This window comes from Oratosquilla oratoria, chromosome 15 (assembly GCF_046742065.1).
Source record: "Oratosquilla oratoria isolate Oo_2021 chromosome 15, ASM4674206v1, whole genome shotgun sequence".
In the NCBI taxonomy this organism is placed as follows: domain Eukaryota; kingdom Metazoa; phylum Arthropoda; class Malacostraca; order Stomatopoda; family Squillidae; genus Oratosquilla; species Oratosquilla oratoria.
In genome coordinates, this window is record NC_134791.1 from 125455 (window position 1) to 152500 (window position 27046).

At 47.5% G+C, this 27046-nt stretch overlaps 1 protein-coding gene across 1 annotated transcript in view; it reads right to left on the reverse strand.

Annotated features, from left to right (window-relative positions):
• Positions 1-7477: 7477 nt before the first annotated feature.
• The window catches only part of Lmpt (four and a half LIM domains protein limpet), a 264405-nt gene continuing 244836 nt past the window's right edge, over positions 7478-27046 (reverse strand). The window contains exons 8-10 of the mRNA XM_076198403.1: positions 18564-18733; positions 13679-13865; positions 7478-10077 (exon numbers count right to left, since the gene is read on the reverse strand). Coding sequence (XP_076054518.1) covers positions 9920-10077; positions 13679-13865; positions 18564-18733 — 515 coding nt within the window. The 3' untranslated portion in view covers positions 7478-9919. The remainder of the gene's footprint in view (positions 10078-13678; positions 13866-18563; positions 18734-27046) is intronic.

Below are 27046 nucleotides of genomic sequence, written 5' to 3' on the forward strand. Positions count from 1 at the left end.
CTTGGGTCGCGCATCACTGGTGACAAGTACAGTACAGAAGAGAACTAAACATGGGGACCACAGCCTGTCATCATATATACCACCCTGCGTACCAAAAGGTAGTGAAGGACCCAGCCTCACGGGAACATGGCTTTGGCTATGGTAATTGTGGAACAATAAATTCAATGGGAAAAACTGAGAATTTACTTGTTAGCGTTCTCAGACTTTGTGGTCTGAATTAAATTGGAAGTTAAAAAACTTCTGTTGAGAAAGGTCCCTTGCCGTCAGGTTTCAAGATAGGTGTCTCAATGTCCAGCTCTGGGAGTGATCTGAGTAGACCGACGAAAAGTAGCCGCATACGGCGGGACTCATACGTGTTCGAAAACTCGAAGCCACGGGTTAACTTTAACCTTGAGCAAATTCTCAAAGTTTTCCAATTTTTAAACCAAAATTACTGTATAGATTCAATAGAAATAAGGGAGGGGAGTTTAATCGTATTTTATTTAAAGTTACGATAGGTGTGGTTCGAAGATTCGGAAAAGGTTCCTGAATCGAAAGAAATTACCGTAATGCTTTGAGGGAAATCACCGAACCAAGGTAAACATTACGATACCCAAACAACAATTACCACATGGCAGGGCCAAGGTTGTAATATGGACTTAACCTACACAAAAGTAATACAAGGCCGAAGGCCAGCTGTTTCTACAACACATATACATTCTTTGTCCATCTCATTTCTGCAGCAGCGATACTGTAAGCCACAATATCGCATAGAAGCACATGTGTGGGACTGTTCACCACACACTAGTACAAATACACTGGTAAACTAATAGTGGTCTATTAGTACTAGTACTAGAATATTACTTATGCAAAAATACAATTACATTTGTAATTATACACAAATACTAGTAATATTACCTTAGTAATACTAGTACTAGTAATATTACCCTATACACTATTACTATTATACTAGTACACTTACACTTGTGCATAGTACACTACAATTAGTACACTAATACACACCACTAGTAAACTAGTACATGTGCAATACATTTGCTATGCTAGTACACTAGTGCTAGAACATTAGTACACTATTACTAATGCAATAGTAAGTTTTAGTATATTTGTACACTAGAACTACTAAACTAGTATAATAGTACTAGTACATTAATACACTAGTATAATAGTACTATTATAAACTAGTACATGTGCAATACATTTGCTATGCTAGTACACTAGTGCTAGAACATTAGTACACTATTACTAATGCAATAGTAAGTTTTAGTATATTTGTACACTAGAACTACTAAACTAGTATAATAGTACTAGTACATTAATACACTAGTATAATAGTACTATTAAGAAAATGCTAGTACATTAGCACTAGTACAATGGCCCACTAGTATTAGTGCAATAGTACTAGTCCACTAGTACTTGTACATTACTAGTATGTTAGTGCTAGTACAGGTACACTAGTACTATTATGCTAGCTCTTTACAATAGCACTAGTATATTGATATAGTACTAGTAACTAGAATGCTATTACAAGTACAGTAGTACATTAGAACACTATTATTAGTACTAGTATACTAGTACTTGTATATAAATACACTAGTACACTAAAACATTAATACATTATTAATAGTACTTGTACACTTTAGTACATTTATAAACTAGTGCACTAGAATTAGTACACGAGCATTAATGAACTAATACTAGGACACGAGTATTTGTACACAAGTACACTGGTACTAGAACACTACTAAACTAGTACTACATCAGTACTGGTACAATAATACATTAGTACTGGTACATTAATACATTAGTACATTTGTACACTAGTACTTGTACACTGATACATTAGTATAATAGTACTTGAACCCATGTACATTACTTGTACACTAGTACATGTACACGAGTACACTAGAACTAGTACACTAATATTAGTACACATACTAGTACACTAGCTCTGGTCTAATGGTATATTAGTACTAGTACATTAATACACTAGTACTAGTACATTAGCCTACTAGTAATAATACACTAGTACTAGTACACTAGAACATTAATACATTAGTAATAGTACTTGTACAATTTAGTACATAAACTAGTAGTGCACTAGAATTACTACATGAGTACTGTACTAATAAACTAATACTAGTACAGGAGTATTTGTACACAAGTACACTGGTACTAGAACACTACTACTAAACTAGTACTACATTTGTACACCAGTACTTGTACACTGATGCATTAGTATAATAGTACTAGAACACATATTCTTTAGTACTTGTACTCTAGTACTAGCAAACTAGTACATGTACATATGTACACTAGAACTAGTACACTAATATTAGTTCACATACTAGTGCACTAGCTCTAGTCTAATGGTATGCTATTACTAGTACACTAGTGCTAGTACATTAATACACTAGTACCTCTGGGGTAAATTTGGGCCAAATCGGGGACATGACGATATTTGGCCATATCAGTGGTTCCCTTTGGTAATTTTGGGGGTCATTTGGGCCTCTTGCTCCCATTGAGTCGTTCACAGAGCACGGCGATATAGACTGGGGGAATCTGGGCCCAAGGGCGAGGTCATGGGGACCTGCCAAATTTGTGTATGATTGTGTTTTTCCCCTCTCATTTCCGCCTGTTGGCGCCCGTCATGTCTCCGATTTGGCCCAAACTTACTCCAGAGGGAGAGAGTCGTCCACAGGGCACAGCGAGGTAGACGTGGGGAACCTGGACCCAAGGGCGAGGTTGTGGCGACCAGCCAAATTTGTTCGTGTTTGTGTCATTTTCCCCTCTCCTTTCCGCCCGTTGGCGCCCGCACTTTTAGCCTGAGCAGTATCTAAGTGCGATCCGCAAGAGCCCTGTTGGCCCTCGACCTGTAGCTGAGGTGGTGACCCAATCGGGACAAGTGGCCAAAATGACCCTCAAAATGACCCACGGATTTGGGCAAAAACCGTCATGTCTCCGATTTGGCCCAAACTTACTCCAGAGGGAGAGAGTCGTCCACAGGGCACAGCGAGGTAGACGTGGGGAACCTGGACCCAAGGGCGAGGTTGTGGCGACCAGCCAAATTTGTTCGTGTATGTGTCATTTTCCCCTCTCCTTTCCGCCTGTTGGCGCCCGTACTTTAAGCCTGAGCAGTATCTAAGTGCGATCCGCAAGAGCCCTGGTGGCCCTCGACCTGTAGCTGAGGTGGTGACCCAATCGGGACAAGTGGCCAAAATGACCAAAGGGGTTAACCCAGGGATTTGGGCAAAAACCGTCATGTCTCCGATTTGGCCCAAACTTACTCCAGAGGGAGAGAGTCGTCCACAGGGCACAGCGAGGTAGACGTGGGGAACCTGGACCCAAGGGCGAGGTTGTGGCGACCAGCCAAATTTGTTTGTCTTTGTGTAATTTTCCCCTCTCATTTCCGCCTGTTGGCGCCCGTACTTTTAGCCTGAGCAGTATCTAAGTGCGATCCGCAAGAGCCCTGGTGGCCCTCGACCTGTAGCTGAGGTGGTGACCCAATCGGGACAAGTGGCCAAAATGACCAAAGGGGTTAACCCACGGATTTGGGCAAAAACCGTCATGTCTCCGATTTGGCCCAAACTTACTCCAGAGGGAGAGAGTCGTCCACAGGGCACAGCGAGGTAGACGTGGGGAACCTGGACCCAAGGGCGAGGTTGTGGCGACCAGCCAAATTTGTTTGTCTTTGTGTCATTTTCCCCTCTCCTTTCTGCCTGTTGGCGCCCGTACTTTTAGCCTGAGCAGTATCTAAGTGCGAACCGCAAGAGCCCTGGTGGCCCTCGACCTGTAGCTGAGGTGGTGACCCAATCGGGACAAGTGGCCAAAATGACCCTCAAAATGACCAAAGGCAAAAACCGTCATGTCTCCGATTTGGCCCAAACTTACTCCAGAGGGAGAGAGTCGTCCACAGGGCACAGTGAGGTAGACGTGGGGAACCTGGACCCAAGGGCGAGGTTGTGGCGACCAGCCAAATTTGTTCGTGTTTGTGTAATGTTCCCCTCTCCTTTCCGCCTGTTGGCGCCCGTACTTTTAGCCTGAGCAGTATCTAAGTGCGATCCGCAAGAGCCCTGGTGGCCCTCGACCTGTAGCTGAGGTGGTGACCCAATCGGGACAAGTGGCCAAAATGACCCTCAAAATGACCAAAGGGGTTAACCCACGGATTTGGGCAAAAACCGTCATGTCTCCGATTTGGCCCAAACTTACTCCAGAGGGAGAGAGTCGTCCACAGGGCACAGCGAGGTAGACGTGGGGAACCTGGACCCAAGGGCGAGGTTGTGGCGACCAGCCAAATTTGTTTGTCTTTGTGTCATTTTCCCCTCTCCTTTCCGGCTGTTGGCGCCCGTACTTTTAGCCTGAGCAGTATCTAAGTGCGATCCGCAAGAGCCCTGTTGGCCCTCGACCTGTAGCTGCGGTGGTGACCCAATCGGGACAAGTGGCCAAAATGACCCTCAAAATGACCAAGGGGTTAACCCACGGATTTGGGCAAAAACCGTCATGTCTCCGATTTGGCCCAAACTTACTCCAGAGGGAGAGAGTCGTCCACAGGGCACAGTGAGGTAGACGTGGGGAACCTGGACCCAAGGGCGAGGTTGTGGCGACCAGCCAAATTTGTTTGTCTTGTGTCATTTTCCCCTCTCCTTTCCGCCTGTTCGCGCCCGTACTTTTAGCCTGAGCAGTATCTAAGTGCGATCCGCAAGAGCCCTGGTGGCCCTCGACCTGTAGCTGCGGTGGTGACCCAATCGGGACAAGTGGCCAAAATGACCCTCAAAATGACCCACGGATTTGGGCAAAAACCGTCATGTCTCCGATTTGGCCCAAACTTACTCCAGAGGGAGAGAGTCGTCCACAGGGCACAGCGAGGTAGACGTGGGGAACCTGGACCCAAGGGCGAGGTTGTGGCGACCAGCCAAATTTGTTTGTCTTTGTGTCATTTTCCCCTCTCCTTTCTGCCTGTTGGCGCCCGTACTTTTAGCCTGAGCAGTATCTAAGTGCGATCCGCAAGAGCCCTGGTGGCCCTCGACCTGTAGCTGAGGTGGTGACCCAATCGGGACAAGTGGCCAAAATGACCCTCAAAATGACCAAAGGGGTTAACCCACGGATTTGGGCAAAAACCGTCATGTCTCCGATTTGGCCCAAACTTACTCCAGAGGGAGAGAGTCGTCCACAGGGCACAGCGAGGTAGACGTGGGGAACCTGGACCCAAGGGCGAGGTTGTGGCGACCAGCCAGATTTGTTTGTCTTTGTGTCATTTTCCCCTCTCCTTTCCGCCTGTTGGCGCCCGTACTTTTAGCCTGAGCAGTATCTAAGTGCCATCCGCAAGAGCCCTGTTGGCCCTCGACCTGTAGCTGCGGTGGTGACCCAATCGGGACAAGTGGCCAAAATGACCCTCAAAATGACCAAAGGATTTGGGCAAAAACCGTCATGTCTCCGATTTGGCCCAAACTTACTCCAGAGGGAGAGAGTCGTCCACAGGGCACAGTGAGGTAAACGTGGGGAACCTGGACCCAAGGGCGAGGTTGTGGCGACCAGCCAAATTTGTTCGTGTTTGTGTAATGTTCCCCTCTCCTTTCCGGCTGTTGGCGCCCGTACTTTTAGCCTGAGCAGTATCTAAGTGCGATCCGCAAGAGCCCTGGTGGCCCTCGACCTGTAGCTGAGGTGGTGACCCAATTGGGACAAGTGGCCAAAATGACCCTCAAAATGACCAAAGGATTTGGGCAAAAACCGTCATGTCTCCGATTTGGCCCAAACTTACTCCAGAGGGAGAGAGTCGTCCACAGGGCACAGTGAGGTAGACGTGGGGAACCTGGACCCAAGGGCGAGGTTGTGGCGACCGGCCAGATTTGTTTGTCTTTGTGTCATTTTCCCCTCTCCTTTCCGCCTGTTGGCGCCCGTACTTTTAGCCTGAGCAGTATCTAAGTGCCATCCGCAAGAGCCCTGTTGGCCCTCGACCTGTAGCTGCGGTGGTGACCCAATCGGGACAAGTGGACAAAATGTCTCCGATTTGGCCCAAACTTACTCCAGAGGGAGAGAGTCGTCCACAGGGCACAGTGAGGTAGACGTGGGGAACCTGGACCCAAGGGCGAGGTTGTGGCGACCAGCCAAATTTGTTCGTGTTTGTGTAATGTTCCCCTCTCCTTTCCGGCTGTTGGCGCCCGTACTTTTAGCCTGAGCAGTATCTAAGTGCGATCCGCAAGAGCCCTGGTGGCCCTCGACCTGTAGCTGAGGTGGTGACCCAATCGGGACAAGTGGCCAAAATGACCCTCAAAATGAGAGCAGTCGCCCGTCGTCCACTCTCTATGTGTGAAATATGGAAAAACATTTAAAGTTAATGAATAGAGAAATTTATGTAATTGGCAGTTCCCAGCAAGTCTATAAAAGAAACATTGTGTGAGAACAGAGACTTTATAGAGTTCTGACAAACAAAACATACTTGAGCCATCCTCTCATTGTCTTCCTCCTGATAAAGAGAGCTTGGTCCCAGTCTGGAGACTGAGTGCCAGCCCCTCAGGGCTGCACCTCCTTATGGAGGCGAGGTGAGGGGGTTGACGGATTTTGAAAATGGGCAGCTTTGCTGTCCCTCTTGCAGGACCACCACATACAAGCCAGTACCCGCCATCAGTCCAAGAATGTGTAACAGTGACAAAACATCTATGGACACATGCATCTGACCCAGCATTGCATCATATGAGCACTTTGATCTCTTACACATGTACTTTGAAATAATACAATAACAACATGAACACAATGTCACGTCACGAAAGGCCGTTTAGGTTTGGTTTCGCTCCTGAGAACAAGAAGTGTGAAAGTACACAGTGCTGTATCATGTACATTTGTCTGGAGCTAAGCACTAATGATTGGCCATTCTAGTAAATACCTGGCAGTTTTATTCAGCTGAGGCTCAATTTGTGGGTTCTTCACTGATTGCTTCCTTTAGTATCAATTTCACTAAATGTATCATTCTTTCCCTAGTATATATATTTTTTCTATCACTGGTTGGCCACCATATAGATAATGATTTAGTTATCTACTTCATCAGAATGGAGGTAGCCAAGTCAAAGGCATGCTTCCACTCCCACCAGTTCTACTTGTACACACCACCTTTGTTTCCCTCTATTCTTGGCTCCTCATGGATGAAGGGTCATCCCTTTCTTGTGCCTACTGCCGGGTCAGAAGCAATGCAGCAAAACCTGTTGATTCATCATTATTATTTTTAAGCACATACATGGTGGTGGTTGCCCTCGTACATGTATAAAACAACCTGTTGCTTGACAGGACATCACCCATAGCTTGTCATCAGGTGTACCGTCATGTAGTCTACCCCTGTAGTACGAGTGGGGTGGAGGGAAAGCTTTCTCCCGTTTTTAATAAAATGACAAGAGGGTCCTACTGGACCAAAAGGAGTTTAAAACAGAAACTGGTAACCATTCTTACTATATGTACTTTTTTTTTTTTAAGGACAAGAAAGAATCCTGCATGTTTTGGTAAGACATTTATTACAGAGATTTAGTTGCAAAAGCAAAGAAATATGGAGTGGACCAATGAATATAAAGCTCATGGGGGATGGGGGTGGGGGAGTAATAATAGCACCTTTCACACAGTACAAAGCAGGAAGCCAAGAGAACCCGCCCTTCTACTGCCACCTCGGTAACAACCCCTCCTGGAAGTGGCGATCTGTCGTTGAGGGGGATCAACCATCCGCTGCAAGATGGTGGCAGGGGGAGTACAAAATGGCGGCCGACCGGTAGGGTTGGTTGCTTCTTTGTCTTTCGTACATTGTGTATCCTATTCCTCCAATTTTTTTTGGGGGGGTAAGTGTGCGGCCCTTGGGCATGGGAGGAGTTGCTTCCTGGGGCGGCGGGGGCTCGGGGTGGGGTCGTCCCGTCGACACGCACGCACAAGAGAGAGAACAGCAGCAGGGGACCCTCGTCGTGCAATCAACGGAACGGCATCTCAGCATACGGCACGACCCGAAGGCCCGCCCTAGCCTCCTGGCTGCCTCAACGGCTCTCGTCCTTGAACAGCTGTAGCAGCGTTCTTCCCAGATGCCGATTGCAGAAGAAATCGCACAGCGATAGGTAACTTACCACATGTCAGGAGGGCTAAACATGGCAGCTTAAGGAATCGAGGCTACAGCTATTTATTTTTTTGAATAAACACTCTTATATACAGTAGAAAAGATAATTTCACTTTGAAGATAATAAATCAGCTTTGAAGGTTGGTGTTGTCGTCAATGGTGTGTTCAGTGTTCTGTGTTTGTGAACTTTAGTGGAAATTAAGATGCTGTGAGAATGTGGGAGGTGAGTGTAGCATGTGACAATAACTGTCACAATGCACACAGCAAGGTAGCGGGGGTGGGTGGGTCGGTGCTTACTAGTCTAACACTGCATTAGGAAAGTCTAGGCCACTCTGGGCTGTCATCTGCTTGGAGCACAAGTAGCCTGGCCTAAGTTAATGTTAATAACAAGGCAACAGCAAGTTAACAACAGCAGTTGTAGTTTAACATGAGTGGTGAGGTGCCTAGTCCTCACCAATTGGGGTTGGGGGAATGGGGATGGGGTAGGATAAGGATAGTTGGGTCAGGGTGGGGTGGGGGTCTGGTTGGCTGGCATATCAAGGCGCCACTACAGTGCTAGTGCCACAAGCATGCAAGCCACACCGTTGTCCACAAGCACCTCCACGTGGCACTAGCCACCCGCCCCCCCCTCAGGAGTGGGAGTGTTCTTTTGGCAGGAGGGAGTGCTCCTGACGCAGGAGTCGTACTGCAGGTTGATCCCCCACAATGGGCAGGGCATCTTTATTTTCTATATAATTTTAATCCCAGATCACAATGGACGGCAGCAAGTGCCTGTGGCACCTCTAACCTTGGGTTTTACTTTGGCGCCTCAGCTATGACGTCATGTGTCTTGGGTCGGGGAGGGGGGGCGTGCACGCCAATGTGCACTTAAGGGAGACTAGTCAGATGCAGACTGTGCGTGCAAGTGGGTGGTGGCGGCAGCTTGGTGTGCACTTCCTGCAGCTTGGTGTGCACTTCCTGCAGCAGCAGCAGCTGGGCACTTGCTGCTTTGATTAAGGCAACGTATTCGGTGTGTTTCCATGTGTTGTGTCAATCATTGAACATCATGATTCAAACTCTCTATATAAGAACTAAATCATCTATACAGTATTAAATTAGCTAATAAGGCAAAGAGTAAGGATCATAACGTGTTATGGGATTTTTTTTTTTTTTTTTTTTTTTTTTTCCCCAGTTACACTTAACGTGTTACGGGGTTCTTGAATTATGCTTAGGATGATTTTTTATACCTTTTTTAAGTCTATTTTAAGAATATGGCCTTCCTGTCCACTTCCATTGCCCGGACATACGTGAGACAAGTTTTTGGCTTTACAAAAGAAAAAATAATAATTATACCACACGTAACAAAGGGCCTAACAGTGTGCTATCTGCTTACGTGATAAGAGATATCGTACATTTAAACTTGTTCCAAGGAAATGGACAAATCTATGTGACCCACCATGGGCCCCAGAGGCGCAGGTCACATCCGGCCTTGGTACAGTGCCCCAGGACCTGACGTGCGTTACTCTGCCGCTTTCACCGGCGTTGCCTTCAGGTGGGCGTTCGAGAATATGAGGGTGACCTTTCGTTGGAAACCTCCCCCAGGGGTGGTCTGTTGTTGCGTTTGAAAATGTCACCTAAGTAAGGGGGGTCGAGTTCTGTGGGGGGATAGGGGGGGTATAAGTCCGGGCTGCTGTAGTCGTTATTCTTTGGACAACAGCGGTTGTAGTTAGTGGTTGCTGGCAGTGTATCTGTGTTGGAATTGTGTCAGTTTCCTTTGTTGGCAGTTCTGTTGGAAGTGTCACAGTTTTTGGGAGGAAGGGGGGATGCTAGGGATAGTGGGGAGGGGGATTATGGGGGGAGGGTTTAGACCAGCTTCTGCTTGGCACACTCGGGGCAGAGAATGTCAGTCCCATCTGCGATAAAGCCCTTGCCTACTAGCGAACCCTTGCACACGGCACAGATGAAGCAGTCGTTGTGCCAATGTCGGTCTTCAAAGGAGATGAAACGAGTACCACCAATGCCTGCAAAGAAAATGTGGTTAAGGTGAGAGAAAAGTCTTCACAATTCAGAAGAAGCTATCAGCTTAAAATATATATATATGTATGTATATATAATTATAATAATATTATACAGGAGGAAATAAAAAGGTAGTGAGTGGTGGGATAATGAACCAAATAAGGTTGTAGACGAGAAGAAATGAGCATACACAGATTGGTTACAAAATAGAACAAGAGAATCATATGAGTGGTGCAAAGAAAAGAGAAGTAAAGCATACGATAAAGGAGGCAAAGAGGAGAGCAGATGTGAAATGGTATGACAGAAAATATTGAAAATAATAATATGTTTTGGAAGGAAATTAAGAGAGAAAGAGGAGGCGAATCAAGTAGAAAAGGTAAAAGGTGCAGGTAGAGATGATAATGGGAAACAGCAAAGAGGAAGATGGGAGTTGCTAGATGTGAAGGATAGATAGTTGCATTGAGAAGCACTAAGAAATGACAGTGTGAATGAGGAAAATGGAGGAAAGATGAGGTGGAAGCAGTTATTAAACTAACGAGAGCAGGTAAGGCACCTGAGTTGGATGGGTGCCATGTGGAGTGTCTAAAAAAGGGAGATACAGTGATGGTGGACTGGTTGGTGAGGTTGTTTAATGTTTGTCCAAAAGATGGTAGAGTGCCAGAGGAAAACAGGACAAGGGTGAATGTAGTAGTTTCACAGGGAAGTTTGCGAGTGTAGTTGGGAAAGCTTATGGGATGGTTTTGATTGAGAAGATTAGGAGAAGAACAGAGGGAGATTGGTGAGGAACAGTGTGGATTTAGGACAGGTAGAGGTTGCATGGATCAGGTTTTTGTGGTAAGGCAGATATGTAAGGATATTTTTATTTATTTATTTTTTTTTTTTTTTTTTTTGGGGGGGGGGGGGCCTTTATGGATTTGGAGAAGGTTTATGACAGGGTGGACAGGAAGGCACTGTGGGAGGTATTGCAGATATATGGGATAGGAGGAAAGCTGTTAAGAGCAATCAAGAGTTTTTACAAAAGTAGTAGAGCCTGTGTTAGAATTAGAAATGGAGGGAATGAGTGGTTTGAGGTAAATGATGGGGCTTCACCAGGGATGTGCCATGTCTGTTCAATTTATACATGGATGGGGTGGTGCGAGAGGTAAATGCAAGGGCAATGGGGCAGGGATTGGAGAGGGGATGGTGATGGATACGGAGCTGCCTAGTGTAGGCCTTATGGTCTCTTGCAGTCTCCTTTATTCTTATGTTCTTATTAAGGAAGTGACAGAGTTCGGGAAGGTGTGCAAAAGAAGAAAGTTAATAATAAATGTAGGTAAAAGTAAGGTGATGAGATGTACAAGGGGAGAGGATGGCAGCAAATTGGAAGTGAATATTAAGGGAGAAAAACTGGAGAAAGTGGATAGTTTTAGATATTTTGGGTGCAAATGTGGCAGGAAAGAGTGGAGGTATAATGCAGATTGAGAGAAGCAAGTAAATGCCTTGAGGGATTAAAAAGTGTAATGAAAAATAATAAGACATTTGGGAAGAGGAGATTGTATGAAGGACTGATTGTGCTGACAGCAGTATATGGTGCAGAAACATGGCATATAAGAGAGGAAGAGTTTAAATGTGTTTGAGATTAAATGCTGGAGAAGTATGGCAGGGGTTGCTAGAGTGGATAGTGTGAGAAACAAGGGGGTGAAGAGGAGAGCAGGGGTGGAAAGGGAGTTGGGAGATAGGGTTGATGGAAAAGTATTGGGATGGTTTGGACACATGAAAAGAATGAGTGAAGAAAGATTAATTATTAAAAGAGGTGTACGGAGTGAACATGTGGGGGCATTGCTTAAGAGGGAATGTCTGTTGAGGAAGGAAGGGAGAAGACAGAAGATAGGGGTGAATGGAGAATGGTTGTGTATGGATGATGCTGTGATGCAAGGGTGTGGGCAAAAATTCTTGATTGCTCTTAACAGCTTTCCTCCTATCCCATATATCCGCAATACACAGTGCCTTCCTGTCTACCCTGTCATAAGCCTTTTCCAAATCCATAAAGGTCCAAAAAACATCCTTACCTTTCCCTAAAGATTTCTCACATACCTGCCTTACCACAAAAATTTGATCCATGCAACCCCCACCTGTCCTAATACACACTGCTCCTCACCAATCCCTCTGTTCCTCTCAATAAAAACCCTCCCATAAGCATTCCCCACTACACTCAATAAACTGATACCTCTGAAACTAATATACTCACACCTGTCCCCTTTCCCCTTGTATAGTGGAACTATACAAGCACTCTTCCAGCCCTTCGGTACTCTACCCTCTTTTAGACAAAAGTTAAACAACCTCACCAGCCAGTCCGTCATCACTGTACTTAACTCTACATGACACACATCTAACCCAGGTGCCTTACCTACTCTCATCATTTTAATAACTGCTTTCACCTCATTGTCATTTTCTTAGTACTTCCTACTGCAACCAACCTATCCTCCTTCACATTTAGAGGCTCCCTAAAATACTCTACCCATCTTCTTACTGCTATCTTTTGCATGATCACCTTTTCTTCTCTACTTGACCCTCTCCTTCCTCTCTTGATTTCCTTCCGAAACATCTTTTTATTACTTTAAAAAATTTCTGTCATACCCCATGTCACATTTCTTCTATTTGCCTCCCTTATCTCATGCTTTACTTCTCTTCTCTTTGTACCTCTCATCCTATTTTGCAACCAATCTATGAATGCATGTTTCTTCTCTTCTACAACCTTCTTTGCTTCATCATCCCACCACTCACTACCCTTCCTTCTATTTCCTCCTGTCCTCCTTGTTCCACACCTTGTAACTCCCTCTTTGAAACATCTCCATTCCTCCTCCACTCTTAGTTCTACTCTATCTTTTACTCCCTCCCACTCATATCTCAGTTTCTTGTACTCCTTTTCTTTCCAATTTAAGCATTTTATTCTTAGCACTTCCCTACCTCAAGTCCTTTTCCTCTTTCTCCATCTATCCCTCCACCAAAAAATTATCTGATATTCCCCCACCCTCTTCCCTAGGAACATGTACTTACAAAACTCTTCCAATTCTTCTCCTGGTTACCACTATATAGTCCATTGAACCCCTATCTACCACCCTTTCCCATGTGTACTTAAGCTTGACTTTCTTCCTAAACACTAATAGTAATAATAATAAAAATAGTAAAAAATGAATATGTAAACATCGCCTCCATCAGGAGGTGCAACCCTGAGGAACTGACACTCTGTCTCTGGACTGGGCCCAAGATCTCTCTACATCTACTTCAGCTGTATTTCTTTAACTTTTTCACACATGGAGAGCTAATGACCACTGCTCTCCTCTCCCCTCTACCACTTTGAGGTGGTAACATAGAAACAGTCCCTCACAGTAATACAACACAAACAAAAGTCCAACATTTCTTCCCAGAGAGACCATCTGTGGGAGGAGGTGCCCATGCAAGGACCATTGCCAGCCATGTGGGCCTGCATGTTTTCCACTTGTGGAACTCAAAGCAACGATTGACTGAAATACCACATACCCGCTCAACAAGGTTCTTCTGCAAAGAGAGACCAGAGTGCCCAAAGGATTGGGGAGAGGGAGAGAGAAAGGAAGGAGGAAGACTCACCAGTGATGGGCTTGGTACAGGACGTGCACCGCTTGGCGAAGAGCTCCCCGAAGCAGTCGGCGCAGTAGGGCTTGTCGTCGCGGGACGTGAAGCGCTGTCCGGCGAGGGACGCGTTGCAGTGTGTGCACGTGAAGCACTCACGGTGCCAGGGCTCGTTCTTGTATGTCACACCTCCTGTCGTGATAATCTGAAAAACGAAACGCCGTCCTTAGTCGACGGGGTAATACTCGAACACAAGGGCAAACACTTCTATACCATACAAAAACTTCCATATATATTCTACATACCAAGGGGGCTCACCCCCCCCCCTTTATACGGGAGGTAGCCAGCCAAGGCACGTACCTACCCCCCCACTTCCCATAGTTTCCCACTGCCCGCATCAGAAACAATGCAGTAAGACACAGCACATTCCGCATGAGGGAACAAAAACTACAACTGTTAAATCGATGTCTTCTCCCCATGGCCAATTTTCAGACCACTCGTGCACGCGTAAAAACACATCCACGCCCAGTTCTCTGTTTAAGGTCCCACTTTTTGAAACCGCGCCCACGGTCCCGACCCCCCAGCTCATGCAGACTAAGATCCGTTACATTCCGGGGGCGGGAACGAAAGCACCTTTTCAAGCCGGGGACGCACTCTTGACTATTTCATTCTGGTTACGGACGTCAGGCGATGTTATTCAACTGATGGGGTAGGAAGTAGGGGTGGGGGTGAAGTCCAAGACTAGAAGGATCTCTCGACCGACGGGTTTCCCTCAACTGAATAAAATCGCCTGCCGATCTTCGCCAGAATAAAACCGTTAGAGTCCGCCACCGCATCGAAGAATGTAAACAAGACGAGATCTGAGGAGCAGGTATACAAAAGATCTCGCGCGAGGCAAGACACAGGAAGTCGGTGATTCAGGGAGACCAAAATCCCGCCCTAAACAACCCTGACGGTTACTACTTCCATCCCGGTTGGCGTCAACTCGGGTCACAAGGCTGAACTCCAAGACTCGGTAACCTCCTCCCCCTCCACACGTTACTGGCTCCGGTCCTCTTGGGATCCGGTAGACATTTATTTTGCATTGGTTGGCGACCACAACCTTTCCGGCCAGCTCGACCTTTCCCCAATCCACTCTACAAAGACTTTTCTTTTTGGGGAATTCCCTACATGTGCGCTGGTGGCGTCATCGGAAGCATGCTGGTCTCGCATTCGCTTAGTTGCGGGTTCGAATCCCGCACTCCTCTCCGATTCCCAGCAGTGACTGTTTGCTACCTGCCCTAATCGTCCAAAGTCATGGGCTACAGGTGGCAGCTTCGGCCGCAGCTACTCAGCGCCTCCTCGCCTTCAACATTCGGCAATAGTCAATGCTTGGAAGGTGAACGCACTTGCTGCCTATAAGGCGCATTTGCTATCTGGGATACTCAATTTTAGTGCTATATTTGGGAGTCCCAATTGTTGGTGTCGGTCTGGTAAATCATGAATTCCCGTCATAAAGAAAAAGTAGCCAATATTAATTCAACTTTTTGTTTTTGTAATTCTACAGTTTCTTGTGGTTGAGGTAGACCGCACAGTGCTGCTTTGTGGAATGCGCAGGCGGACCGTGCGCCCCTCGAGCGGCACCAAAGGACGGCGGCAGCAGCAGTAGCAGCTGCACTTGATCAATGTCAAATTCTGGCCGAGCAATTGGCCTGACCGACGAAACTCCGCGTGTCATGGGGTCTTTAGGTCAAATGTAAACTGTCGAACGCATCCGCGGAACCTTACAAGCGCCCTCCCTTCCCTCTCTCCAAAGAATGTTCTACACACATTTTATTCTGGCTAACGACAAGTGACTTTACGGAGCCGGAATGGGCGGAGACAAACTCGAGTAAACTTCATCAACCGTTAGCCAGAATGAAATTGCTCGTTTATATAATTACCAGACTGCAGGGGGGGGCGGTTAAAGTATGGTCGTTCCGAGTTCCCTGGGGGAAAGGAAGAGATCGGATGCCTCCCCCCCCCTTGTGTGTGCGCGCGCGCGTGTACAAGTTATCGAGTCTGTTGGCCATCCCAAGGTAAAACGAATGCTGTAAGATAAGTTGGCGGGGGGGGGGGAGCCAGAAAACCTCTCCACTGTGCAGGTAGATGATGACGTCAATGGAAATATCGAAACCAGGGTTCCGCGGGTCGAGAGCTGTCAGTCACTCACACACCAGTGTGTGGAGCGAAGCTCCACCTTATGATTAAAGGGGTGCTAAGGCAGACAAATAACAACATAAAAATGCCAACAGTTTGTATAGTGCAGAAGTGCAATGCCGTTAGACTGAAAGGTGATAAAAATATACATTTCTTTTCACTACCCAAAGATAAAGAACTTAGAAAGAAATGGATTGAATTATGTGGCACACACAACACTCGGTCATCTGGATATGTATGCAGCCGTCATTTTGAAAGTAACTTTTTATTAGCAACATTTCCTGAAATTTTCATTCAATTGCAAATAAACAGACTAAAGAATCCGGTTAAAACATAACTGAGCTTGGTGGAGATAAAGGTCTACATATAAAATCCACGCTTGAGGAGATATGGAAACCCACGCAAATTCAAAATGTAATATAATAAAAACCATATGATGCTTTTATGTGTCATTACTACTGGGTTTATATTCAGCTAGTTGGTGTGTATCAACAGTATAATATCTTCCTCATCTACCTGGTCAACATATAAATTGACATGTCATCCCATCTAATAACTCGTCATATTAATATAATCCACCTAATGTGAAAGCATGGAAAACATTTTTATAACTTTTCTGGCGGTCATGTCTGATAATATCTGATACTGATAATTTGAGGATAAGGAAGTGATACAGAGTAATTTCAGTATTATGTGAACATCATAGTGTAATTTTACAGATGGTTATCTTTAAAGTTTACATTTTCTTTCACCTCTCACTCTCTCCCCCTCTGGATTTCCTATAACGCCACGGTGGAGGTGCGCGGAGGGGGGGTGGTCAACGTACCTTATAGTATTCGTTTTACCTTGGGCCATCCTACTTGCTCGCCTATACAGACGTGAGAAGAGGGGGAGGGTATACTACTCTTTCTCTCCTGCTATGTCAGTCACGTGGGAAATGTAAACAATGCGGAGATCGAACCCCACCCCCCGTGCCTGCCGTGTAAATCTGGCCGCCAGGAAACGTCCCCCCGAGCCGCTTTGTGTACATTTTCACACCATGTACACTCCCCCACCCGCCTCCCCTCTCGTGAATGTTCAAACAAATATACGCCTCTGAGCACACTAACACCATCATCAAGACTAACACCACCACTGCGATTTTCCCTTCCTGATATTTTCCTTCCGCGTTGCCCTCCTCCCCTCTTCTCTACTCCTTCCCCCAACTTACTCTTCTCCTCTTACATGCTTCCTTCTCTATCTTCATCATCTACAGCTCCCTTCCCCTTTTCTTAGCGCTCCCTCCTTTATCAGTGTACATAACCTTCCCTTCTTTCTTAGCTGATAACCCCTCTCTCCCTCCCACGATCCTTCCTCGAAGTAGTACAGTGGAAGACACAAAAGAAATTTCATGCTGAGTTTGATGAAAAGTATCCCTGTACCAGTTGTTTGTACGCGTGTAGTATTCACATACAAGGTTAAGCACCTCTCCCTTGTAGGAGTCATCGAACCAGAAGGGCATAAGCCTCTTAGAGAGAAAGAGAGACCGTTTCCCCACGCCCTTCGTCACGCACACTCTCAAAAATGTAGTACATCACGAGTACTCGAACTGTAACATGTACTACATCCATCGGACATTCCTTAGTAGTCGTCTTTGTCGCCGCCTCCCTCCTCTCTCTGTCTGTTCTCTTTATATGTTATCTCCCCCGCCATCTTCCCCTCTTCCCTACGTTTCTACCTTGGGCCTATGTATTGCTCTTCAAGTTCTCCCAGCGCGCGCGCTGTGGTCATGTCAACCCGTTTTCCCTCTCTTCACTCCTCCCATCTACCTTGGGATCGTATTCTACCATTCCGTCATACATATTTATCTTTTTTTTTTTTTTTTTTATTCTTGTATGATCGTATCAAAGCACTCTTGTTCCCTCCGCGACCTTTTCTCACACAAGCAATCTCTCACGGGTCCGCTTTTGGCTCCTCACCAATACTCCGCACGTCACACTCCATTGCCCTTGAAGGATTCTTTTCCGCCGCGACACGTCTCGCGCCCAACTCTCGAACTCCATCGGTTCCAACTTCCCAACAACTCCCAACTTACTCTTTTACCTGTCGGCGGGCGACGTTATTGTGCTGCAGGAAGTAGGGAACCTCTTTGTGTAGCGAAAGGGTAGCAATCCCTCTTTTGATTCATTTTGGTCCAATTGGGCTAGAATCTGCACATCGGTCAGGGTTGGAGACAGTCGGACCACCCAAAAAGTCCTACTGCGCTGAAGTTAAGAGGCTGCCCTGGCCAGTAGGTCAATACACCTACCTAGGTGGTCTCTCACTCCGACACTCGCCAACCGCCACTTGTGCGGACGTTTGGACCCAGGTCATAAACCCACTTCGGGAATTGGTGGAATCTCATGTCCTGGGTTGAGACACACGTTTACCTTAAGTATATGGTTTCACTGACGCTTAAACATTCTTTTTCTAGCTACCACTTCCTCCAACCCTACCTCCTTGCACCACCGACTCTCCAGGATTAAGATTGCCTCTAAAGGGATGGGAAGCTCGGAACTGTTCTCCTGACTGCATTATATCGCCCACACAACGAAATTACTCATTTGAAATAATAGCAATAATAATAATAATCTCTGGGGTGAAGGCAAGGACAACAACGACATAGATGACAATAAGGACCACCATCACCACTCCACTTCACCAGCACTAACACGGCCACCACCACTCCAGCTCCACGGGCACCCACCTTGTTGCACTTGATGCACCTTGTGGCGAACTTCTCTTCGTAGCAGGTGGCGCAGTAGATGTCCTGGTCGCGGGGGATGAAGCTCTTGGTGCCAATGGGCGTCTTGCACACGCAGCAGCAGAAACACTTCTCGTGCCACTGCCGGTTCTTGTACTCCATCTTCTTGTTACCTGCGGCAGAAGGAGAAAAACGACGGTTAAATGCAGTCCGTAGAATAACAGGCGTGCGAGAGGTCGGGTCTTCAGTAGGGTACTTGGAGTATATGTACTGTGTGTGTCACCTTGGTTCACCTTGGTCTTTGGATCACGGGTTGGACTCGTGATCGACAGCTATTTCCCTCCCGGAAGAGAGATCAGAGCTCGTATGACCGATCTATGGGCAATGTGTGTGTGTGTGTGTGTGTGTGTGTGTGTGTGTGTGTGTGTGTGTGTGTGTGCGTACGCGCGCCCGCGTGTACACATATCTATACATCTAGTGTATTTTGATACATGTAGGAATACAATTCGTAAGTAGATAACAAATCTATTTTGCAAATGCATACAAGAAACAAACATTGACAAGTACATTAAAATGTCTTTATTCACAAACATTCCAGTACAGTTCACAAAGTAACATCATCATGAAATGCATTACGAAGATTGTGTGTGATTTAGCAAAACATGTATGACAACTTGTGTTGTTGGAAAGCGAGACATTAGCTTCCCCTCATCATCACGTCACACGTGAAATCCTACGTGCGGCGACGTGCTCCCTCGCGCGTGAACAAAAATCTCACTTGTGTCATGTTACGTGCGACACATTACCCCGGATGTGACGCGTGACACGTTTTATTCTGTCTGCCGCCGCCAAGCTGCTACCGTCAGTTAAGTGCTTCCCCCCGCCCCCTTAGGGATAGAAGCGCCGGTGAAACATCGGTGGCGAACTGCAATGCCCCTTTTTGGAAGGCAAGGCGTTGAAGGGCTGATGTTGGAAATGAGGTGTTTTGTAAATAGGGAGAATGTGGGAATCTACTGAGTGGAAAAATATTTCCAACATATGTGTGTGTGTGTGTGCGCGCGCGTGTGTGTGTGTGGTGTGTGTGAACAAATGAGTGTGTTCCTTAAAGCAGTTTTCATGTTACACCACAAACACATCAAAATAAATACATAAATCAAATTAAACAAAATGAAAAGAGATAAATAAATAAAACCAGTCTGGTCTCATCCACAACCGAGCAAGACCTGCCGCACCGAGCAGGTGACAACTGAACCCGACGGCGGCGGCTGCTGCGGCTCCATAGCCGCCACCTGATCAGGTGCCACTCCAGGTGCACCGCGTCTCGCACGGGAACGCAGCTCCCCCCGCTCCGCCTAGGTGCCAGCCTACCTGAACCCCCGCCCCCTTCTCCCCCCCCCCCGGCCCCGTAACGCGCATCTGTCTGGTACACTGAAGAGTACTCTCGAGTAGACCAACGATGCCCTACAAGTACATTTTAAGGTCGTCCTGGTCTTTGTGTGCTTCTTCTTTTTGGGCAGTGATACAGTACAGTACACCAAATGGTTTTCACAACAAAGGCTATGCACTGAACATACAACCCCCCCATATATATATATATATATATATATATATATATATATATATATATAATGGAAAATGTAACAATAAAGGGGAATGACCTGTACCAATGAAGAACCAAACGAATTATTTTTACGAGTGGCGCGGCTATATGTAACACGCATACAAAACACGTCACAAACTCTTTGTCACATTTGCGCTCTCTCTCTCTCTCTCTCTCTCACACACACACACACACACATGCAGAATTAGGTCCAATATGATCAGTTCCTTTGAAATAAGACAAAGGTCTGGTTACATCAGGACTCGCGTGTGATTGTGGGTCGAACAGAGTAAGTTCAATTTGTGGCCACATTACAAGCGGAAGTAGATTTGCAAATCGAACATTTGTAAACAAACGGAATCGTCTTTGTTCTCGTCCCTTTCTGTCGTCTCGCACTCCGGCCTTTGCTGAGAGAGAGAGAGAAAAAAAGGAACGTACACCTGAGCGCCAACATCTCTCTCTCTCTCTCCCTCACTCACTTTCTTCTGGCTTACTTAGGCATGGTAGGACTGTATTTCTCTTGTGTGCGTGTGAATGATTTGTTAGTTTGAATAAATATTAATCACAGAAACTTGTACAGTGTGACTAATTTCTCCAGTACCTCTACGACGTCTGGTACTGACACATGATAAGTATCGATTAAAAAACAAATTGACGGGTGAGGGGGTTTGAAGATGATGATGATGATGACGGGCCCACTCGGCGAGACCTCGTACAAAGAGTTGGTAGGTAGGGTAAACAAGGAGCGACCCACCCGACCCTTGGAATCAGTTAAAGCCAACAAAGGCATCCAGCCCACACTTGTGGTTCCCCCACCTACCTCTCATCACTCTTGCTAACTTTGTGACAACAAAAAGTCGCGGGATCAAAGAAATGACGACGACGACCCTCAACATCATCATTATCTCCGAACGCTGTGACCTAAGGTGCCTTTTATTCCTGTTGGTGCCAGGCGATTGTATTGAAAATGTAGTAGGAGGCGGGGAGGGGGGGGGCTGCAGTTGCCATTAGGGTTTACCTAAAATAAGATTTATGAACTTGGTTGACGCCTTCTTACTCCAAAGAACTCCCTATTGTGGGAAATCTTTCAGAAAATAGGAATTTATATAATTCAGGAGGAAAAAAAATAATATCCTAGACACCAGATGGGCGTTTCCCTTCCGATTTTGGACCATTCCCAGTAATGAAGAGAAATGCCATCTTCAACTACTCGCCGCGGCAGACCCGATCGGACGACGCAAGCAGATGTGTTTAGGGGTCGTCGTTAGCATGGAAACGACTTCATCCCCCGCCGGTCGCAAACAAGACGGAGGGTGCGGCAGGGGTGAGGAGGCGCCTTGAAGAAGAAATGGTGGTCAAAAGGTCCTGACCCACCATGTAGTTTTCACTATACATATGCGGCGTTTATTGACGAGTTTTCTGTGACATAAAGGCATGCTTTACCCTCACGTGACTACTAAGAAGACGCACCAAATAATCGCAAATAAAATAGATAAATAAATAAATACAAAAATAAACGAGATCATCGTTTGCATGACGCACACTTCCTTAGGACGTCTCCAAGGCTACCTTGGTAATCAGAACTTACTGAACTCGTATCGAGGGTCGAACCCCATGATGACGCGTTGTTGACAAGGTCCGTGGTTATTATTGAGCGTTACTGAAGTTAGGGGGGTTTGTTATTGAAAGACGCAGATCTGACGGGGAGACGGCGAGCCTCCTTGGGAGGATTGCATTGATCCCCTGGCAAGGACGCTAGGCACGTCCTCTCTCTCTCTCACGTCCTCCCAGGACAAGTCACGACAACTCGTCTCGTCTCCCCACTGTTCGCCATTCTCCTTCGAAACGTTTGTTTAATCCCCCACACGATTTACATCGACGTTGAACTCCGGGTCAGCAACGTTTGTCAGGGCAGTAATCGTCCCTATCGTTTGGTCTCACTGATCACTCTGTCCGCAATAATAACTGTTCACTCGCGACAGTAACGGTCTGTGGTCCACAAGCATGCTCCTCTCCGCCGCCACGTCTGTCTGTGCCTATCAACGTCTGAGCTCTCATTTGGGAGGGCGATAAATATCGATCACGAGTCCAGCACGTGGTCCAAGACCTATGTAGTGAATCACAGACAACAATGCAACACGTATCAGTGACGTCACAGTACGGGATTGGCGTATCTGCCGTTGCAATCTGGGAACGCCCCTCTCGCTTGCCCAGTCCTTAAACTCCTTCCCTCGAGCTTCCTCTTTTTTTTTTCTGATGCTCTTCACACGAGGGACGGTGGCGCCCTTCAAGCCTCCTCTGTTGTTCCCGTAGGCCTCTGAGACGGATCTCGAAGTAGGACGCCTCCCTACTACTCCCTCTCCCACGGCCGTTGGGTAATATGTCAATCCTCCTCTTTATTCCAAATCTGTGGCTAGTTCACGCCACGTCTGTTCAACCTCCTACTCCGCCTCCCTTTCCTCAGGTCGCGCAGGGAAGGACCTTCCTTTGGAAGAGGAACTACTTGACTTCCCGGGGGGATGGCGCCCCCTCCAAGGAGGATGATCTGGTCACCAGAAGCCCCCCCGCCTCCGGAGAGAGAGAGAGAGAGACTCCTCTTCCGCCTGGCCGCCGCCTCTCTCCTCCACGTCCGGATCCGTCTTTTAACGACTTCGTCGTGAACGGGTCAGTAACTTGTTTCGTCAGGTTAACAGCTCCCCTGAGGAGGAAGAGGAGGAGATGGGGGAGGACGTAAGCGATGGAAGGAGGAGGAGGTGGTGGATGGGCACTTGGAGGTGGCGTAGGACGTGTCTGGACCTCGTCTTTAAGCCGTCCCCTGACGGCGTTCTCCTTTCTCCCCCGAAGGATTTCCGGGTCCCCGGAGACGCGAGCACTTCTGCAGGAAGAGGACGAGGAGGAGGAACGAGGGGGAGGGAAGACCAAGTTCGATGAGGAGGAGGAGGACCGCCCGCGCGCGCGCGACCGTCAACTACCGCAGGTCTGGCGTGTCTGTCTGCGAGAGGAGACGACGAGGCGAAGGGAGGAGAAGGAGGGAGAGAGAGGGGGGGCGCCGCACACCAACAACTCCACCTTCGCCTCCACCTCCGCCTCCGCCTCCTCCTCCTCCTCAGCCACCGCCACCGCTACCTGCAGACAGACACCCAGTACCGTGTACCCAACTGCCCCTATCGATAGTTCCTTCCCCCCATCAGGAGGTGGGGGGGGAGACCTTGGGGGGTTACTCCCAGTCACTCTCACGAACCGTGACAAGGTCGGGGTCGGTCAGTGGGAAGAAGTCGCTGGCAAGGGATGACATGTCGGCGTCTGTGGTTTGTTGTCTCTGTCTAGGCACGGCTGGCTTATCTGTAAGCCGTATTTGTCTGCTTACCTGCGCTTGAGCCTGCCTGCCTGCCTCCATGCATGCATGCATGCATGCATATATGATTATTAGTGTATTTACAATCTACTAAATGCCTATCCACCTGTGTGTGTGTGTGTGTGTGTGTGTGTGTGTGTGTGTGTGTGTGTTTGTGTGTGTGTGTACACCTCATCAGTATACTCGTCTGTCTGGCTTACTGTCTACCACCTGATTGGTAATGAGACTACTTGTCTGTCTGTCTGTGTCAGCCAGTCTTGAATGCCTGCTCACCAGCTTACCTACCGACTTGCCTACAGATACACCAGCTTGCTTGTCTGTCTGTCTGTCTCGTTTAAATGACTGCCCTGTCTACCCATCTACCTATTTGCCTACCAATACACTTGTATGCCTGTCTGTTTGTCTGTCAGCCTGTCGTCGGAGGGTTTAATTGCCTGTTAATCTATCTGTTTGTTTGCCCATCTATCTGCTTCCCAGCCGTTTGGTCTCAATACTTATCTAAATGCCTGTTTGTTTGTTTGCCCGTCTCTCTGCCTGCCTATTTGTCTGTCTGCTTGCCTTTGGCTCTCTTTACCTATTTGCCTGTTTGTCTTTGCCTATTTGTCTGTATATATTCCTGCCTGCCTGCCTGTGTGTCTGCCTGCCCAGAGCAGTCCCCCGAAATGCCAACACACAATCTCTAAATACCACTCATGGCCGCGTGCCCCCCCCCTCTCTCTCTCTCTCTCTTCCCACTCTACCACTCTCCCGCCTGCCTGCAGCCGGTGCCTGGGGCCTGGATCAGTACTCCTCGGCTTCCTTTCAGATCCTTCCTCGAACTCCTTTTCGAAGTCCTCCAGTGGGGAAAAGAAAACACTCCTTCCTCTCCCCCAAATTACTTTATGAATTTTCGAAGAAAACATGAGAGAAAAAAAAAATATATATATATATATATATATATATATATATATATATATATATATATTCCCCTTCATAAAATGAACATTACTTTTATTTCCTTAATACTTCCACGCCTGGGGGGGGGGAAGAATAAATAAAAAATCACTCCCTCCCTCCTTCTCTCACCTTCCTCCTTACAACACGTCAGGCGAAAACCTGCTTCGCCTAATTTCTTCCGCCTTCGGTCCCGTCCCGCCTTTTTGTCTCCTCTCCCTCGCCCTCTCTTTCCAGCTCTCTTCCCAACTCTCACTCCCCTCCTCCTCCATATTCATTTATCTGCTCTCCTCTCTCATCCTAATCAAGAAATATCTTAAAGTGCCTTCAGACGAATTTATTCACATGGCAACCTCCTCCGAAGGAAAAAAAAAGGGGTTTTAAAGAAATAGAAAGCAACCACACACACGCGCGTTTGAGGGCCATGGAGAAATACATTTTTTCCCAGTACAAAAGCAACCTAACCACAATTAAACAAAGAGTGACCAGCTATAGAAGTAGGTGGGTGGTTGGGTGGGGAGACGGCACCCCCCCCCCGCCCTCCGCCACACGAACAGAGCCACGTTCCGCTTGCGCAAGGCAAACCCGCCGCCTCTAGGGCCAGTGACCATCAGCGGGACCAGCAGCGCCGGAAGTGGTGGTGGCGGCGGCGGCGGCGGTTGAACGGGGAGAGAACGTCCGTGAGCGTGTGGTTGTGTGTGTGTGAACGGGCCTCGAATGATGGGGGCGATGCCCAGGATGTTATGTCGTGGTGGTTGGTGACTGCTGCTGCGGGTCTCAAGAAGTGGCCGAGGGAGGGACGGGTTGCATTTTTCCCCATTTGCATTTTATCTATAACTATTCTACATCTATATATTTACTATTACTGTTACCATTATAACAGTTTTCTTATTTCATCATTATCAATATTACCATCATCATTATTGCCATGAGTACTTGTTTCGTTACGGAGGAGTGGGGAGTGATGTGATGATGGAAGACTGATGGAGGTAAAGAGGAAGAAGAGAGAAAAGAGGAAGAGGTGGACGAGGAGAGACACGGAGGGAAGGAAGAAAAAGCGAAGAAGAAAGTGGTGGAGGAGGAAAAAGATGGAAAGAGAGCGTTTCCCCGTGGGGATTAGGAGGCTACAGATCCATTTCGCTCGACTGCACCCCCCTCTCCCCCACTATTCCCCCCCAGGAGGGTAAGACGGGCTGAAGGACATACAGGACCTGAAGGATGGGGGGGGGGGCTGAAGAAGGATGTAGTATGGGTAAAGGGAAGGCGCATGGGCACTGAGGAATTGGGGGTGGGGGGTGCATGGGGTGAAGGATGGGTGTATGGGTGAAGTATGTGCATGTCACGGGAGAAGGATGGGTGTATGGAGGTAATTTAGGTGTACACTAGGTCGCGGATTACCAGTGCGGTGAGGAAAATGGTCCCGTTCTCTATTTGATCTTCAGGTGCTGTTGACTGAGGTCCCCTGGGGGCATTGGTGGGAGGAGACAAAACCCCCGGGGTGGGTGGGTGGGGGTGGGCTCGTTTCATCTGCTGGAGGAAGCCTCCCCCGACCCAGAAGCTCTTCCAAAAAGGATTGAATTGTGCGAACGAGATTGTGTTCTGAGTAGAGGATTGAAGATTGATGGATGGTCGAGAATGATGGATAGATCTTTGGGAATCGAGGTGGAAAGAGGGAGAGGTAGGGAGGAGAGGTGAGGGCATGTAGGATATGTGCGGAATACAAATGGAGGATGGGGTTGTTAAAAGGGAAGAGGAGCGAAAGAAGCAAAGTGAGGTAGTGTATGGCAAATTACGGGTCACATTCGGGTGTCCGCAACAGTACCTAACAGAATTTACTCTGGCTTCGTACATACTTGATCTATTAACCAAAGTAACGCTAACGTAGCACAAGGGGTTAAGGTTGCCGTTTGGTCCTTAGAACCCTACCTCTCCCCACCATTCCGTCCTCTCGGGGGGGGGAGGTCTTCTGCCCCCCACACCACACCACCCCCGGTTTTTTTTTGTCCAGCTTCTCCCGCGTCAGGGCCACCGCGACAATACAAGAAAAGGGACAATGGATTCCTTCGCACACCGGGTCTCTGGCTCGGGTCCTTCTTGTACCGACAGTGCCAACCCCCCCCCTCTCTCTCTCTCTGTATCTTTGTTTCTCTATGTCTCTGTTTAGTTTTTGTTTTTGCCAGTATAGGTCTCTTACCGCCACAGCCCCCATCGTCACCCACCCCCCTACAACCACACCTCCCAAGGACACACACACACACACACCTTCCCACGGGGGTAGACATAGACATAAAAATCGTGACGAACATGTCTTATGTGTGTGTGTGTGTGTGTGTGTGTGTGTGTGTGTGTGTGTGTGTGTGTGCGTACGTGTGTATCCGTTCCATCAAAGGCGGCAACAGCTCATGAGGTATGCATGGCCAGGCCTAAGCCCCGTCCCATGAGTGGTGCTGCTCCTGCAGCTGGTGCCAGCTGGGGACCGGGGGGGAGGGGGAGAGCACCAGCTGTGCGTAACAAAGACGAGGAAAAAGCTTCCTACTCTCGCTCCTTCTTTGGAAGCCCTACGCTCGTCGTCGTCGTTTGACGTCCCAGTGTTCCAAA